The 19857-nt window shown below is 42.3% G+C and overlaps 1 protein-coding gene across 1 annotated transcript in view; it reads right to left on the reverse strand.

Annotated features, from left to right (window-relative positions):
* The window catches only part of bmp6 (bone morphogenetic protein 6), a 38779-nt gene extending 21817 nt beyond the window's left edge, over positions 1 to 16962 (reverse strand). The window contains exon 1 of the mRNA XM_079660954.1: positions 16084 to 16962. Within this exon, the coding sequence (XP_079517080.1) occupies positions 16084 to 16492 (409 nt within the window). The 5' untranslated portion in view covers positions 16493 to 16962. The remainder of the gene's footprint in view (positions 1 to 16083) is intronic.
* Between the last annotated feature and the right edge of the window lie 2895 nt (positions 16963 to 19857).

Genomic DNA, 19857 nt, shown 5'->3' on the forward strand with positions numbered 1-19857 from the left:
CACCAGTCGTTTTGAAGAGGCTCAAGCCGGAGTCTATGCTTCAAACGTTTGGCATTGTGTTGAAAGATAAAACAACTGAGACAGATATTGAGTTTGTCCCCCCTGCAGTGGTGTGAGCTGCCTGTGTTGCCACTATGCTTGGCCTCCATCAGGAGCTGTTTCCACTTTCTGCTGAGTGTTTTGGATCTTTGTAGTCAGGCAGCTGGCAGGGCAGCTCCTGGGGTTAGGGTACAAGCCGCGGGGCTGGGAGTCCGCTGGGAGTCATCATTAACTTTGAGCAAGGGTGTGTGGTGTCTGTGGGCCTTTGGAGACTCATCCTGTGCTCTGATCTTCTCCCCTGACCCAGCATCAAAGCCGACACACTGAGCTCCACAGGACCAGCCAAGGGCCACTGGCAGGCGCGAGAGTTTATGTCCGATGCATGTAGTCACACAAATACACACCAGCATGCAAGGTAGTTACACGCGCACTGACATATGCACAGGTACAGATGTAACTGTCCAAGCCAAGAATGTGAGGAAAGGAGGACAGAGGGGTGTGCTGACACATTCCCACACACACACCTTGTGATGCACACGCAGTCCCAGATGTCAGTGGTGTGAGAATTCAAGGCCAGACCGGAGCATCATTCCATAGCGAGGATATGAGGCAGTGAGACCAGCCCTTTCGCAGACTGTCAAGCCCCATTAGCAAACACAGAACAGCAGTGGACAGCTTTACTCCGTGTCCAGCAAAGTCAGTACAGGGATTTAAGCACATTACTAATTTCTGTTATGACTTCCTGACAGACAGCCAAGATATGAGCTTCATTGTCAGCAAGCCAGGTCCTTGTAAAGTTAGTATTATATAACGTTTCGTAACAATTGTATATGAATGATTGCCATTTTGGCCACGGAGACAATTATTCAACCACAGGCGGTTCATGAACGCCTTCGCATTTTCCTCAAAATGGTATGTATGGGATTTATTTTCCTGGGACAATTCCTCCGGTGCATAAGAAGTGATGCGTTTAATCTGTCAAGCAGGTTGAATTAAATAGACAAAAATAGCATAATATTTATATATAGATAATATTATATATATTACAAAATATATAACCATCAGATCTCTAGGGAAATGCATTGCAGATAAATTACAGCACTTTTAAATATTGGCTTAATATCCGTTAATTCCTTACGTCACAACAAGACAATGATCGTCTGTAGCACAGATAACAAAATGTGGCATTAGTTAGAGTAATCTTTTTCTTCCACCTAAGCTCGTTGAATGTGACCTGTTCAAATAACACATACCTTCCTGAGAGCTTGACAATTTCCACAGACACACACACATTCATCAATGGCCTGGATATCCAGCCTGCTCTTCTTCCATTACCTCCCACAGATTAGAGTACACAATGACCTCACTGAACAGGCATCCCCAAGAAACAAAGGCCCCATTTGAACCATTTAATCACATTTTTCTACAGTCATCGTCCACCATATAATCCTTGAAAAACCATTTGGGTTTTTCGGAAGACCCATCCAAAACCGTCACACATAATGTCAGGAGTGCTGTCCCAGGACACACACAAACTCAAACACATCCACAGAGAGGGGAAATCTGAGTTTTGTTCCCATCTACCAAAGCTCTATCACCACTGTGCTGCATTCCATAGAAAATGATAAAATGAAGTCTGGACACAAATCTATCTTTTGTTATTTTGAGATTTTTAGCTCGTGTGCAATGTGTGTGGGTTTTTGTGTGCGTGTGTGTCTAACCCCGTGGGTAGGCGGATAATTTGCTTTAATTGCTCCTCTGTTGGGGCTTTGCTAACAGATAGATATCCAAGGTATGGCTGTTGGACTGAGTAGTCTCAGTTTGTTGCCTTCGGTAGACTGACAGCTGAGTGGTAGCAGTCATCAGCTCTCTGTTGAGTCTCCAGTTGGCCTCCAGGTAGCTGGACGTGCCATACCTGTGTGTCAATAGGAGATTTTATTCCATCTCTTCAAGCACTATTACTAAGGATTAAGATGTGGACCCACTAACTCGGCTGCAGGGGGCATTTAAACAAGGAGGGCATGTTAATGTTTTTCCTGATTTAGTTATGCTCCTTATTCACTGCAATAAAGTATCGAAAATAGTCAAACTAAAATAGGAGAATAAATGTTGCAATACATAAAAAAGGAAATGTGAACAAAATAAATTACAATTGTAAAAACATCAAGGCTCAGAACAAACACAGTAGGGACACCACAAAGAAGAAACAATGTAATGTGAGGCACTGTTTTACAACAACAAAAAATTGTATTTCCAAAGCCTGCATTTTCGTATAAAACTAAAGGAAATGCAACAAAGTACCAACATTGCACAAATGTGTCAAAAGTTCAAGTGATGGTTCTTGCTTGCAAACTGCAGGTCCATTGGAAAGTCTTGCTTATGATTGGCTTGCATAGATGGCTTTTGTTTTTTAATGAATAAAACCTGTCGAAATATAATGTTGCAGGTGCAGCTTGAGTTTTGCTCAATTGCTGAGACCCCAGTTTGGAGACAAGGATCAGGGACCTTACAGGATTAACAAGTCAAATGTGTGTGTGTAAGGGAGTAGCCTTGTGAGTGCAGGAACATATTCAACCTTTACACCCATGTCTATAATCAATCTTCATACACCATTTGTGTCTGTTTGAACACTTACAAGTCTAAATGGCCACAGACACCCTCATTGACATTAATGGCCAGTTGTGATTTCCCCAAAAGTCCCTGTAAAAACAAGTGTTGGTTTCATTGGACACCAATTCGTGCCAATAAGCTGTCGACAAAAGACGGTGCAACATCTTTTTCACATTTATAAGGAAATTCCATGAAATCAGGAAAGAAATGAGCTGGAAAATATACAAAGTTGATTTTTTTTGTTTCCCCTTTATGGGATGTTAATAAAAATGTAATTCAACAGGAGAGCAGCTGTCACAACAGCCTCTGGTCAGATGAATGGTCATCTTAGATCGGCAGTCCTCACACAGGACGTGTAGACGGAAGGGCCAGATAACTTCTCGAATACTCATTGGAAGGAAAGAGCACGACTTATTTCCCAGTTTAATAAAAAGCCACACAATAATTGTAGGAGGGGTAAATGTAACACATTATTTCTAGTCTTTATAACCTTCAGCGACGGACAAAACAAAGGATTCTGTCCTGCAATTTCGCATGAGAAAGAACGCTACGATAACAATTTGAAAAAATATTAAACTCAATTGAGCCATGGTGCTTGTTGGCTTTGGATAAAAAACTCAACATATCTACTGGAGTTTGTTGCATAAGGTATTTTGGTTCATTCTCCGACATCTTGTTTGCTTTGGAGGCCGATTTGGCCGAGATCCTAGTGGCAGTTTCATATAGACACGAAGAAGAAAATAAATGCAACCAAACACCGCAGTCATAAACAAAACCAGCATCACCAAACACTTCACCGTCTAACATATGTGACTAACAACAACAATCCCAAAACCAGAATCATTAATCTTACGGAACACTGCACACTAAAAGATACACAGTTTAGAGTTGATCAGATTGTCTGGATTTACTGTCCTTTGGTTGCCAAAAGATTCAGGGGGAAAAGTCGGGTGGCCAGCAGGGGTCTACGATGGTCTGCTATAAAATAGACGTTGCAGCAAATCTGTCAGCGATGTACGAAAAATAACGCAATCTTTGACAGTTGCTTGGTCACAAAATGTAATAACCAAATGTAGGATAACAAGTGGAGTCATAATAGTTTTCTAAGATGCATAAAAGTCAGTATTTATTAGGGAAATCATTGACCATGGCATAAAGGGGGTCTGATCGTTTGAAAAGAAAAAAACTTCTGATCTTGTTCCTTCATCCTACGATAGTCTCTGTCCTTGACGTTGGGCTCCATTTCCTCTGCGATTTATATGACTGATGATGGTTACTTACTGCTTTCCTCCTGGGTCGTGACCACAGGCCCTCTCAGAAACGGCTCCCTCGACTGCTTTAGAGCTTCGCCCCCGTTCAAAAATAAGTGAATATTCCGCAAACAGAGATGAACTCCCGTCGTTTTTAATGCGAGTCCATTTTGAGCAAAACAAAACATTTCTGTGGGTTTGAAAATGTTACCAGACTCATTTTATTTACGGTGTGTCAATTCAGTGATGATGGTCATCAAGAATCTCATTTTATTGGCCTGTCAGGAGTTGTGGGAAACCATCTGAGGTTTCTTCACACAGAGATATGTATGTGTGTGTGTAAGTATTAGTGGTTTTACTATGTAAGGTGTTTATCAGTTCTTTTCAGGTGTCTTTATCTGCTTTGCCTGAATGTGTGTGTCGTATTTTAGTATGCCTTTATGAAAGTGCAGCAGTGCAGGCAGTAAAGAGGCCTGCTAAAGTGATCTGTGGTTAGTATGTACTTTCGGGCAGCAGGTGTGTGAGTGTGTGTATACGTGTGTGTCTGAGCTACGCCGGTCTGGTCCGAGATTTAGAGGAGGAAGCCGGTGTCAGGGCCAGGAGATGGATCTCTCCTGAGGGATCCGATAAATAAGGAAAAAATATCTTTGAAAAAGGGAAACGCAGCTGTTTCAAAATGGGGAAGTCAAAAATATTGGTGGCTTTGCATTCCACAGCCACAAGGTAGAAGGCCAGCTCACTCTGTGATGCTGATGTTGGGCCTACTTTCCTCCCTCTCTGCACACCTCCACCACCTATGCCCCTGCACATCTTTTCTTCCCTCTTTACTCCTATGTTTCCTTATCCTCACCTCGGTTTGCCTTTCTTTCTCCTACACTCTCTCTGTCATGAAGACAGCCGAGCCGCAGTGTGATTCCCTTTGGAAAGTCAGTGGTAACCACAACGCATTTCAGTGGCTTAAAGGCAGAGCATATGATCCACTGATAAATCAGTCTGGGCCGGCCTCAATCTTCCCCCTGGGCTGACTTACATGTAAGACCTACTGCTTGTTTTACACACAGGCACAGCTCCAAAAACAGCGACGGTAACCAGACACCTGGATATTCATAAAGCAGGTGGGCCTTGATGAAAATCAAGAACAAAATAATCAATGTTTCTAATAATATGCCCAATATGTCAACACAGTGTAGGTGGGACGAAGGTGCAGAGAACTTGGCTTTCTTCATGATTCTTGACTTTTTGCTGAAAGCTAGAAATGAAAATCCAAACTAAATTTTAAAATGTGTTATTTAAGAACGAGATACAGCAGAAGGAACTTTCTCGAAAGACACAATGCTGTGAAATAGTGCAGTGTGTTTCTAAAGCGTACTTGAAAAATATTTTGATTTTTGATTTGAATATATAGATGTGGAAATTGGAGCAATGTGTGGAAGGAGGTGTGTTTATCTACTCTATTCATACATATAAAACAGCAACAGACAAAAACAATAACCCAAATGACTCTAGCTCAGATGTAGATTTAACACCAACATGTGATCACACAAGTGGTAAACCAACCAAACTGTCTGTCCACTTCAAAGGCCTGAGAAAAGTAAGCAAACAGAAGCTATCTACTTAGATGAATGTCACAGATACATTCCTCTGAAAGTGGCCAGCAGCTCATCTGAGATGTTATACAGTACATGCGTGTGCAATGCAAGAAGAAGAGTTATCCAAATACTGACCGTATTGTACAGTATGAGAATAACAATGAAGAAGGTGCTGATACTGAAACATCGAGATATATGTTACAAAAAATGCTGGAAAAGGATTTATGTAGGACTTTTAAACTCTCAGTCAGTCAGATAAGGTATCCAGGAGGTGTGGAAAGTGTCCGTACAGGAGGAAGGACTGGGTAGAGTTTCCCCTGCACATCCTTAGTGATAAGATCCTTTCATCCAGAAAGCCTCACAGCACTGGGAGTGGATACATTTTTGTTATGGGTGGCTTCTTTAGGAGTCAAACCCCTGACCCCTGGTCATATTGCTGCACTGTTGTAACCACTGACAAACAAATTAAACTACTCTCTTCTTGTTGTTTTTTCAAAATAGGAAAGCCTAATGGAAATCATGCAAAATAAAACACAGCATCTACATGTCTTGCCACTCTCCCCCTTCTCCGCTTCTTTTCTCCTCGCTCTCTTCCACCCTGCCTCCCTCCATCCCAACCGACTGACTGACTGTTTTCCTGTCAGTGTCATGTTTGGAAAGTCATCCCGCGGGTCAGCCTAGGGCTCGTAAATTTGTCAGCAGCAGCGCGGTTGAAAGGGAGGCTACTTGGTCGGCAGGGTCAGGAGCATCTGCGCTCACATGGGGCCTTTTTCTCACTGTGGACCTAGGGTTGTTATTTCAGGCATGTCCTCTTTAGAGAGAAGACCAGCCTGGGAACTTGTGAGGGGCCGAGGGGTGCAGCTTTCTCTATTTCACCAGTATGTGATGGAGACTTGACTCGTATAACGAGGTGGGAGTTCTCGTCGTCTAACAAGTTCATTCAAATCCACACAAACGGGGCTGCATACTATTTGTGTAGCCTTTATTAAATTGAGAGATTACATTCATTCCCTAACCCTTGACCCTGACCTTTGAGGGAAAGCTCCCCCTTAACACACTTATCACCGTCAAATGAGGAGTTATTGTGGACCTAACTGGGTTCATCATGTTTATTGAGGTGTGTTTTTCTAATGATTAGATTGGGTGAGTATTTATTTCCAACACATGTGAAACAGACTTTAATAATCACTGCCTGTTTAAACATTCCAAAAGAAATACACTGGACCAAAATGCAGTGTCGAAACCATCTCAGATTTGACACCAGCATCCACATGTCAGACTCAATGCAACAGGTTCACATCTGTGCAGAAGGTTCTAGCAAAGCAATGACACAATTTAACACATCATCATGTGTTAAGGCCCAGATACACCGGTCAGTCACCTGAGAAGTCGCCGACGCCGACACCGACTGTTGCGTCGCCGGACTCTCCTACGTATATGCCGACTTGGCGCACTGGAACACACCGCAAATCCGAGCCGAGCACGTATGAACTGCGTATGCGTAAGTGGCAATAACTCTCCTTACCAGCAGGCGGCGCTAGTGTGTATTCATCATTCAAAAGAGGCAACAACCGGAACAACCGGAAGACGGAGAAGAAGAACAGACTCCGTGATATAAACAAACAACAAATAGCGTTTTTCTTTCCATTTTCACTCTCGTCCATTAAAAACATGAACGAACAGGAGCTCTATAAACCGATGAGGTGAAATAGCCGTCCGTGTGTGTTCCATCTTCCATTTTAAATCATTTGTTTACCTCCCTCACTTCCGTTAACGCTTCTCATGCACTGATTCGCTAGCATAACAGCCAATCAGTGTTATCCTTTTTTTCCGACTTCCGGTGGTGTTCCCGAAAAGGCGTCAGGTCGGCAGAAAAGACCCGACGGTGCGGCGCACACCACTCCGAATAGGGCGTGCCCACGCTCATGTTCGGCCCGACTCCCATTTACTGCCGATTTCGGGCCGGTGTATCTGGGCCTTAAGCCCTCTGCTCTGGCTCCCTTGAGCTTAGACAAAAATAAGAAGGAAATATAATTAAAATATTTGTAGGACTATTTATATTTTGTTGCATGGTTGAAAATGTTTTGTATCTTGTATTTTGAGGTGATACTGTGACACATATATATTTTTTAAAAACGGTTTTAATTAGTTCAACTAAAATATGCGTCACATCCTTCTGCGGTCCCGCGCCAGCGCCTTTTCCTGCGGGTGAATAACCTGACCCCCGGCTCCATGAGCGAACTATGGATAAATCAAAGAAAAGTATCGGAGGAACACAGGATTTAATTCTGCGTGAACAGAGTTATATGCGTTCACAGCAAACGATGCTGGCTTACCGGTATGTTTGATATGGGGAGAGAAGTTGTCAAAGGTGCTGCAGCCTTTACGTATCGAGGAACAACACGGAAGAGGAAGACAGCTGACGATCTTCAGTCATAAGGGTGCAGCTATATGTTTCATTTATCTCAAAGTGGGCCCATTTTTAATTATATTCATAACTCCCCAAGTGCTGTGTTTATGTTTTTGTATTCTCCTTATAAGAGTTCTTTGTTTATTATTAGAGGTAAACAGTTTTCTATAATGTAATAAATAATAAATGCAAAAAAACTGGAGTTTTTGTCTATGATGTAACAATATATACAACTTTATAAGCTATCAAGCTATCACATATGTGTTGCGGCTCCAGACAAAAAAAAAGTGTGGAAAAGGGGGCAAAATGGGTCTTTTGGTCAAAAAGGTTGCAGACCCCTGCTCTAAACATAAGACCTAAAGCAATGTCCTGATGCTAGCAAAGATGAACCAACAAACTGGGCAATGCTAGCAAATACAAATTGAATATAGCAAGCTCATGGTAGTGCAAGAGGAAAAGTCAGAAGATCACCAAACTATGTATCCTAAATGACAGCATTAATATCTGGACCAAGTATTGGAGAGATCGCTCGACATACTGCATGCATGGCTAAAAAAGAATTCCCATCATATTTGTACTTGTTTTGACTATAAACTATCTTCTTGAAGACATTTGTGTTCACATAAAAGTGTATATGTGGCTCCCAGAGCAAACACACACTCACACCCTTTTTGCTCTGCTCATTCAAGGTCACCCGGGGCTTTAAATCACCCTTCATCTGTCCCAGAGTTTCTCACCACTCAAGCATCCTTTGGGTGTGCCTTTTTTTTCTTTCTTCCCCCCCTTCTCTTTCTTCCTCTGCTTTTTTATTTACTAGAGATAAATCCCTGTGGGCTTCCCGGTGGCTTCACTGAAGAATGCGACTGCAGGAATGTTTACTGTGACATTTACGCCATTCCTGTCGGCTGTGTTCATCTCCATTACCAGAGCGAGTCCTCGGGCAGGGCAAACGATGGGGTCATTATGATAATGGATGGAGTTTACTGGGCACACAAGGACATGCCGAGTTCAGCGGTTCACAACCTTTTTAACACCGGATTGGACGGGAAATTCCAAAGACATACCAACCAGTGTTTACTTAAAAGAGCTCATGTCCCTTGCTGCGTAATGTAACATTAATGTTCCATCAAATGTATCATTGTAGAGATTTTCAAAACGTCAATGAACTAATCTCCAATAAATAAACGCAATTTCATTGAAATAAATGCAAGAATTACTCGAAATATCACTCCTGAACTAAAATAATAGGCGAGTAGAAAATAAGTGTGTACCTATAAGCCAGTGAAACAATTGCTTGAAAAAGAAAAAATGATATGTATATGTTTTTTTTAATTCACAAAGTATTTAATAATTTTTAAACTTTAGCATATACATTTGTTTATTTTGTATTGGCTATACGCACCATGATACTTTTTGTATCGTCTCCCACTCTTATCGGCATTTTCTTGAGCGGTGTTTACAAAGGTTTCAATCACTTTAACAGGTTCTAATTCAAACTGCTGTGAACTTGACCCTTAAAAATCTGTTAGCGATTATGTACCTTATCACTAAAGTTGACACCTATGCATCATTGATATCACCTTTGAAAACAGAAGATACATTTAAGGTTCAACCAGATGTGTGTGGTAAGTCAAATGAAAACAGCTACATGTTGATGCAGTTTGCCCTCATGCCACTGATGGCATCCACATGTTCCTCTTCATACAGTCAATCCAAACCTCATCACATCCACCTAAACAGCAGGTGTTTGAACTTTCAACGGGTTTTGAGGCTTGGGTTACGCAAAGATCTTGCAAAAATGTAAAAATCAAAACAAAGAGATTAATTTGTTTGCATCTTTCCTTCTCCGTTTCCTTCTTTGTCTCTTTCGTTCACCAATATACAAACTTGGTATATACAAACATCCTCACACAAGCACACAGTCTATTCCCAGGTTAATGATCTCGTCTGCCTGGCCTCCTCCTCAGACAGTTAAACACAAGACAAGGCTGACAGCTTTACGGCGCTCTTAGCAGGGAAGAGCAATGGAGAAGTAAACCGGCACACACACTCTTTGTCTTTGTCTAATTTTAAGACATACTTGCACGGAGTAAAACAATCACTGTGACTTTTTAAAAAGGCTTTCTGAGCACTACAATAAGATCACAGTGAAAAGCAAGTTTTACAAACACATGTGAGTTCATATTAACGTTGCCATTTGTTTCAACTTTTTGCCGAACTTAAATTGTGCCTTTTCTCACTATAATCATTTTTCCTTTTAGGGCTTGAAACGTATTTAAAACTGCATTTGGAGCATGATTCTCTGGTGAAACCAACACTATAATCAATGGTTACCGAGCCAATAGCCTAATATCATGTCTACTTCTTGTTGCTCTGAGACTCTGAGGTTTTGAGCAATAATTTGACGCATTGCAAAGACGAGAGAAAGAGATGTGTAAAGACAGATAGATACAAAGAAAACAACAGACGTGTGAAAGGACAGTGAATCTTTGCCTCATCCTGCTTGAAGCACAGCAGACGAAAAAAAAAAAAAAAGGACCAAATTCCTTGCCCAGAGGTGATAAATGGGAGCAGCGGGCCCTAATCAGATGTTCCGCCAGAGTTATCTGCTCCCTTCGATAGATCGTTACCAGCCGCGAGTGTGCCGCACTTCACCTCCTTATCTCGTCACACTCCATCCCACGCAACCATCGCTCCCAACTGGAATGTCGGATGGAGACATGGGACTGGACAGGAGAAGAAATGAGGACAGAGAGTACAAACAAGGCAAGAGGTGTAATCTCTGTTCTTAGCCCCAATCTCTGCCGCCATCTCGTCAAGTCAGGGAGTTATGGCGTGAGAGGGAGAGATATCATCAGGGTGGGTGGGCGCTGGGGTGGAGGAGTGGTGTGTGTGTGTGTGTGTGTGTGTGTGTGTGTGTGTGTGTGTGTGTGTGTGTGTGTGTGTGTGTGTGTGTGTGTGTGTGTGTGTGTGTGTGTGTGTGTGTGTGTGTGTGTGTGTGTGTGTGTGTGTGTGTGTAGCGGGGTGTTAAGAGCAGGGTGTGTGACAGAGATGACTTCAAGTGTAAATGGAATGCTCTCTTATAAATGGTTATCTTCTGACCCTAGGGTGGACCAACAGTGTGTGTACATCTCCATCTATGTATACACACACTCACAAAAATAGCTAGCTGCCAAGGATATACACACTCATACACAATGTAAGGTCTGTGGCGAAAACTAAGATGGACAATAGAGTTGTCCTGTAACACCTCGTCTTTTACGGCAGACATGAAGCTGGACTGGAAAATGCATAATCAGGTTAACCGGAGATGTTTCCACCATCAACACTCTTTGTTTCTCGAGGCGGCTGTGTGTTTTGCCAAAAGGCTTGGCAAACCAATACAATCAAAATAGGAGAAAAAGGAAGCACTTTAAAACAATGTAACCCAATAAGCAGAATTATTTGTATATCTTGGGCCGTTCTTGAACATCACTGCAAGTTCAAGTGTGCTTGTAGCGGCAGTGAAATATCTGATTCTGTAAACAGATGAAAACAAACACAGAGGTTTGTAGTTTGTTAACATCATTTTTCTCACCATCGCAAGTGGGTTTTAACTGCCAAGTTCATGTCTCTGAAAAGTTTATTTATTCCGCTGCAGCATATCTTGAATTCCTCACTTAAACTTCTTGCTAATATTGTTTACGATATTCTGAAAGTTGAGGCGAAGTGACGGGTGGTCCTCGGTTCTGTTCTTCAAATCTTTGCAGGAAGTGTTTTAAAGCGGTTTAGTGACATTTTTCCAAAGCTCCCTTCTGCATCAAACAACTGACTCTTTGATGGAGGCTGACTAATTATTTGATCATGCTGGGGCTTTGGGACACGTTTTGCAGCAAAGGAAGTGGCTTACCTGAGCTAAGGCGCTGAGAAATGCAGCCATGCATCATAAGACAGGGAAAACAGCCGCTTAATAAGGGTACTTCTTTTCAGAATAAGCCCAGGGCTGTCTGGACCCGGCTAATCTCCTGAAAACCCACTTCTTAAGGCTCTCTGGCTTGTTTGCCTTTAACGTGTGGGAGGTAGGCTAGTAGAAAGCTTGGCTGTTGACTTAGGTAAGAGCTGTAGTGACAGCTCAGCTATAGCTATGCAATGAGGTGTGCAGAGACAGACAAGAGAATAAGAAAAGGAGAGCAGCAGTGATGACAGACAAGTGAAAGAAAGCATAACATAATCGTATAATATTTGAGCTAGAAGGCATGTGTGATTAACCTTTAAGACACTGGAGCAGTTTTTAAATGGTTTTTTTGGCTTTCTGGTAACACAAAAGCATTTGGGACGGCTTAAAATGTAAATCTCTTTGTGGAAAGCACCTGTTGACTGTGATTATAACAATTGAAGTGACCCTGAAATCAGCTGCCATTCTCTTCGTAACATAAAGTGTTTCTGATCCCTGGTTAGTTCAGCTACTGAATGATCTGTATGAGTGAGAACGAAGTGAGGGGCTGTTAAAACAAACAAACATTTTGTCTTGATCATAATCAACACAGATCAATTGTAGTCAAGGTTAGGTTTATATATAAATTGCAAACTTAAAAAGGCTTTTAAGTCATTAACAAACAGCTTCAGTTCTATAAAACCCATGTTATTGATTGGAGTAGACACCCATATGAATGCATACAGCATGGGAAGACCAAGACAAAAACACAAGGACACCTGTTAATCATGAAAGCTATTTAAATCTGCATGAACAGTAGAATAAAGATTGACTTTAAATAATGAATGGATTTAAATGAGAGCCAACGAGCAATGTGAGCTTTAGCCAGGCTCAGGGAGGCCTCCACACCTGTCTCTCTGGCTGGCATTGGAGAGCAGCAGCAAGCAAACTCGTCACAGTTAAATGCAGATGACACAGGAACAACATTTTGAGTTCCTGTTCTCTGACCCGTGAAACCGAAGCCATTTCTGTGCATCCTTGACACAACCACAAGAACCAGGCCTGATAGGAATAGCACTTTTTCCCTTGCTGGTTATTATAGCCCTCGCGGTGGCGGTAGATATTTTTCAGCAATATGTCAACTCTCATTAATTGAGAGAGTAATGAAGTCATTTATTTGTTTGCTACTGGGATGCACCTTACCAATATTTGCAGTGTCTGCCCACTCACTCAGCAATATATTACCTTGTGAGAGATTTATGGGTCTGTGACCAGAGACTGGCAACTGGCAAAGCGGATAAGTCATCCTTTTTCCACTAAAGATGTTTTAACTGGAGTTCTCACCAAATATAAATATTAAAAAAAGATGCATTTGTACTTAAAACTGCACACAGTCTTCTTTACCAGATTTCTTGTAAACAACCAAAAGATGTATACATCCAGTGTTTCTCATGAAAACACACGCTTTTCATTTCATTTCTCACAAAGCAGAATTCCCAAAATGTAAACACTGTATTGTTTACATCCATGTTTATACCTTGCACTCTTCCTGCGGCTTTTGCTAGTCGCACAGATTTCGGAAAATTACCGCAACCTGTTTATCAGTGGAATAGTGTGAAACCATTGACAGGAATGTGTATGGCATCACTCACGTGGCGTACGCATGAGATAATCAAGACAGGGACTCATAGAAAAAAACACTCCATAGCACTGCTAGAGGTTCTAAAACTTCTAACAGTGACCGCTGCCATTACGAGGGGACCCTGCAGTGCAACAGGACATGTTTGGAGCTGTAGTGTGTCAGACAGCGTGAGTCATTCAGCACACAGTGTCACTTCAATAGACCTCAGTGGAAAGCAGGACGTCCGCAAGGCAAACAGGGATGAAGGTGCTTTTATAGGAAAGAAGATAAAAAAAGGAACTGGAAAATATGCTTCTCGTCCCCCGATGTGAAGTTTTCCACCACTTGCTCCTTTTCAATGGGTCATTCTGAACAAGTGATGAAAGCTAAGGAGAATGGATGCCTGAACAAGACGTCTTCATGAATCATGCAGAGGGGGGGGGGGGGGGGGGGAGGCATATGGTTCGCAGAGAGCACTTGAGACTGGATGTAACACAGGGGCTCTTAAATCTGTCCGAACCCCAAGGGAATCCCCCCTGAGCTCTCTATCTGTGCTACTGCTGCAGCTGGCTGTGAAAGACATCAGTTCACGCCGAAACTTAAATCACTGTCATCGTTTTATTTGCCGTGGGTCAGTTTTAAAAGTCGAAGATTCTCACATCTACAACACAGGGAGGATTTGCCGATGTAAAACTGTGAGAGGTTTTAGTGAGATGATCATTTGTGAACGGAGCTGCTGCATTCTTCTTTGCTTTGGCTTCACAAACACAGATCACGCAGGCAAGGTGCCGTCTGTTCATCCTGCCCCATATTTTTAAAATCGTTTCAGACAGATTGTTTGGCTTCTTCGCTTCGCTTCCTTTCATGTATCTTGTTTCTAATTTGTAGTTTCACTTTGTCCACACATGATATCCAGATTTTTAGGTTGGTTTTAAAAATAAGAGGACCACCCAGGAGGGCTTCTGGCCTTTTTCTACTGTAGCTTTCTTAGTCGATCCGCACAAACCGCTCCAATCGAGCAGGAGACGCATTAAAAACTAATCGGATGGCGATGACACACGGTAGTCGTGCAAGACCTTATTTGCAAAGCAGATGGAGAGCCTTGGCCTGTCCAACATTAATTACAATCACATTCAGGGAGGAAGCCGTCCCTCCTCCAGGGCGGTTAGGACTCTGTGTACGGCTGGAGGAGATGGCAACCTAATCCCTGGTCACCGCAGAAATCTGAGGGAATCGGCAAAAGATGCACAGGACGCGATTAATCAAAGTGGAGAGCCAGATGTGCAACAACGCAGTATAAACCCAAACTGACACAGCACAGGAATACCAAAACCACAGACACACAAGCACCACGCCGCCACCATCACACTCCCACACAGAAGCCAACAGAGGGGCTTCGATATTTGAGACCAAAGCCTCTGCCTCCTTCCGTCTGAGTATCTGGTTTTCATCACTGCATGTTGCAACACCAATACTCACAGGACCAATAAGTAGAGAACCATTTGCCTTTTTTCCCTCCACATATTAATGTTCCTCTTCATGTGTGGTACTGAGACATTGTTAAATTGTTTATAAAGGTGAGGGATAAAATATGTGAAGGATTTCCTGTTTCAATAGGAGCCTGAGTAATAGAAAACTGCATTCTTCAGCAGTGAAACATCCTCACTGTTCTCATGGCCAGATCATGACAATGCCCTTAGTTCCCAAGAAGAATGACAATCCATCTGGATTTAAGCCTACTTGTCCAGCAGAGCCTGACTCTGGCAGCGCCTCTGTTTATCTTCAGGCGCTCTGTTTAGAGTCTCCCAGTAAACACTGGAGCTGCTAATGGAAGGAAGGCCTTTTGGCTTTTATGTTCCAAACTCGTTATGATTAAAGTGTCCCTCTTTATCGTCACTGGAGCTAATTAAAGACAAATCAGTTTGGGTAACACAAACAATGCGACACAGTTTACGCACAGAAACCGCAGCTCTCTGAGCTGGAGGTCAACAGCAGGAATAGCGCCTATATACAAATACCAGCGGTGTTGGTTGATGTTTTGTTGAGGATAGGTCTATTTTCCCCGCGAACACATAAATCATGGAGTAGATTGAACAGGAACACTGACCACAGAATGTCAGTCCTCTAAATGAGCCGAGGAGGGCCAATCTACCCGGAGAGAGGACGAGGTGTAACAATAAATCACTCCTAAACAATACAAGCCTCATCAGATTGTCTTAGGCAGAGAGGAGAAGAGGGAGTGTGTGTGGTTCACGCAATGAGCAAGTCCTGGATCCCTTACTGAACGTGCGTACTGTGCGTCTGGTGTGATAGCGTCCCGTGTTTGGAATAAAATGTAGGTTTGGTTTCAAATAAACTCCAGGGGTCTAAGGGCACAGGTGAAAAAAAACTATGTTAAGAGAAGAAAGAGCCGTATTCATGCGCCATCATCCCATTATTTACAACTTTTTGTCGTAATAATATTTTTCCTATAGTGAGCCTGCACTTTAATCTTGCTTGTGCCAAACACCTGTTCAGGCTTAATTTCATTTGGAAAAATTAGATTTTAATATTGAATGTATCTGTCTAACAACTTTACCAATAAAAAAACATTTAGAGCCTTATTAAGCACCAAAAAAAAGTTAAAGTAAAAATAGTTTCAAGGAACTCACCTAGATTTACGAAGCTCATCACCATATCTGCATCGTTTAGAAAGGCAGTTTCTTGATATGTGGCCAGAGGAGGACTCTGGGTGGTTCGCATGGACTGGTATCGGTCCAGCATGCCTTCCACCTGGCTTTTCTCTTCGTTAGATATGGTGTTGTATAAGTCCAACATGAAAAGTGGAGCGGAGTTGTACTTCCCGTGTGACAGATGCGGTCTCGGTCTGTGCGGCAGCCCGAGGATGGACAGGATCTCCTTCTGCATCTCCCTCTTCTCGTGCGTCCGCAGCCGCCGGTGGATGAAACCCTGGTGCACCTCGTTGTTTCCATCCAGTGAATAATTACTCCCCGAGACCAGGAACATGCAGTAACAAGCGCTCCACCACAATCCGACCAAGGCAAGCCAGCAGCTGCTCATCGTGTAGTCCCGCGGTGCTGTCCCGAGTCCCAAGTGTGTCTGGCTTGGAGCTTCAGTCTCTTATCCAAATGTGAAATATAGGCGTAATGGTAACCAAAGTCCGTCCGAAGCGTGCGGTTATCTGTCGCAGCCACAGATCAAAAGCGAGGAAAGACTCGTGAATCAAGCCATTTGAAATACTTCCTAAAGAGAAATGGGCAGAATAGTGTCGCTGCTGCTTTCATTTCTGAGTCCCGTAGCGCGCTGTGCTGCCTCAGGATAAAATGCACCATGAGAAACTTTATTCTGAGCGCTCCGGTTAGTCGTCTAAAAGACACCGTTTGATACACAGTTCACCAACATAAGTCCTCTGAAAGAAGCCATTTCACTTTAGAGGATTATTTACTCCGAATATATAAAAGTTTCCAATGTAGCGCACTGATTAGAGTTGCCCTTTAATAGTGGAAGTGTTCTCAGTGACGGTGCTCCTACAGGCTGTATGAGAGTCTAACTGGAATCAGCAGGTTGCAGTCCATATTATGCGTGCGCGCGCGTGTACGTACGTGTGTTTGTTCTGAAACCGCCCACTCCGCGCGCACTGAGCCAGAGGTGGAGCTCTTCAGCTAGAAAGGACAACTTAACATCACATTTCCATATTTTGTTCGCGTCAGAATGACAGCCTGTCTACTCTAATAAAATACCTTTGCATTAATTCATCATAATTTTCCTCTAACATGATTTTACAGCCTCTCAGAAATAGTTAAAACTAGTTGTGATATTTCTCAATTTACTTTTGCGCCTTATGAGTAGTATTTGGGTATAACTTCATTTGTTTCATAAGGTTTTGTAGTTGCACTTTACAGGAAGTCTTTCAAGTGATTTACAATAACGTGGGCTAATTTAATGACTTCAGCTTTAATGAGGCGTGAATTACATCTTCACACACGTCCAGAATGAAGGTGCGTGTCCGCTGAAGCAGAATAAATGTTGCCCAGTTGAGGCACGACCCCTGACGATGGAGTTGGAAACAGCAGGCAATTACGCACAGCAACTCACGGAGAAGTGATCCAATATCCTTTAAACACTATAGAAATAAACGTCTTAAGTATTCTAATTAATTGAATAACATCACATTTGAAATCTAAACCAGCTGCACCTTGAAGTCGCTGCTTTCGGCTTTTTTGTTGAATATGAACAGATTGCAACAATTAGTAAAATGCCTGCTGTTAAACGCCATGCATGCTACAGGTTTAAACATATTTTTAAATAATTATAATAGAAAGAAGAACATATGTCCTAGAATCCTCTTCATGAAATGCTCATGTCCCTTTCTCCTCCCTCTTCCTCCCATCATTCCTCTCACCCTAACCTGTGTTGTGTCTTCATGGCCCTTCAGACAGTGATGGTCCTGGTGATAAGGTCCAAAGGTGTCCATATCTCTCGGTGTCTCTGCTACTACTGCTGCTGCCAGAGCCTATCTTATCTGCATGTGAGGAGTGAGAACCAGCATCAAAGCTACACATACCAGCACCAAACACACACACACAGCCGGGTAGCCCCAACTATAAACATCTCACTCTCATAAAGCTAAAACCAAATGTCATGCAACTTTACATAAATAACTGAACGGCACGTCAAAAAAAGGAACAGCTGTTGTCTTGCATGTTTTTGTCCATTCATTTAAAAACACATGTAGGCTTTTATTTAAAATTCTGGCAAGTATTTTGTAGGGCGTAGCAAAGCAGATGAGATTTAGATTTTAAAATGTTGTTTTCCCTATTTACCAAGCAGAAATCCTGTCAGTGCAAGAAGATCATAATAAAGAGTTTTGGGAAGAATAATGAATTTACCCGTTTGCCCGTGTGTGTGTATTGGACAGGTAAGCGACAGATTCAACTCTAAAATAACAGAAACTGAAGAGGCCTAACTAGAATAAGACATCTCCAGGATGTCATTTATCATATTCTTTAGTTTTTCTTGGACTCAAAACACCCATTTACTTTAATGAGAGATTATTCCTAATGTAGAACACATATTCAGTTACCCTACAAGTTCAAGCTTCTTCTATTGGCAAAATATAGAGCGAATGGTTCGTTTCCTCAAGTTCCTTTTTGGGCACAAACTCAGAGGGAAATTGTAATTTTGCAGATAAAACTATAAAAAGAAAAAGAGTATTCTTTAACAACTCACATTGACAAAAAAAGCACTAAATCCATGTTTTAAACACATAATTGGGCATTAACTTTTGGGCACACCTCATATTAAACAAACAAGCTAGCACAAAGACATCCACAGCTTCTTCTTCGTTGGTGCTCTTCAGTGCTATCACGACATTCCTGTGATAAAGAGGCGGCAGGACTTTGTCACAGAAAAAGCACTTAAATACTTCTATATGTCCTTAACATTTTGCTTGACATTAAGCAACCGTGTGTGTGTGGATCCCCGGAGGCAGAGCAGGTGATGTGTGTGTGTGTGTGTGTGTGTGTGTGTGTGTGTGTGTGTGTGTGTGTGTGTTGGAAGTCGAGGGAGGAGGAGGAAACATTAAACAGAGGTTCTGTGTCCTGTCATCACACTGTCTAGACAGGACACCTCCTAAACCTAATGAGGTCTTTGTCTGTCTGTATCTCTTTTACTCACACACACATCCCCATACATCTTGGTTTTAGTTCTCCCTTTTCCTGTGAGACATTTTTTATTAAAGAGCATTAAAAGGTCAGAAAAGAGTTCACAGAAAATTGCGCACACAGAGATTCTTGAACGCGTGTTTTTCACACACACACACACACACACACACACACACACACACACACACACACACACACACACACACACACACACACACACACACACACACACACACACACACACACACACACACACACACACACACACACACACACACACACACACACACACACACACACACACACACACACACACACACACACACACACACACACACACACACACACACACACACACACACACACACACACACACACACACACACACACACACACACACACACACACACACACACACACACACACACACACACACACACCAAAAGGAATGCTTACACCTGGGACAGATCTGACAAGAAGTGCTGAATCTTCTGCAATAATTACAGTATATTGCTATGGTTACTTGCTCACACGCACACGTTCGTGAACACAAGTCTTATCCCAGTAATCAAGTGTTTTTTTCAAAGGAACAATGGCGAGCTGCTGCAGGTTTTGTGCTTTTGATGCTTTTTTACTCTTTTGTGTTGGATTAGTTTTGTGGTCAAAGACTTCCTAAAGCACTGCATGGCGCAGAACATAAAGATATCTGTGATTCTCCTTGATGATTTGCTTTGAAAAAAAAAAAAAAAAAGGTGCAAGATC

Source organism: Notothenia rossii (assembly GCF_949606895.1).
Source record: "Notothenia rossii genome assembly, chromosome: 12".
NCBI classification, from domain to species: Eukaryota; Metazoa; Chordata; class Actinopteri; order Perciformes; family Nototheniidae; genus Notothenia; species Notothenia rossii.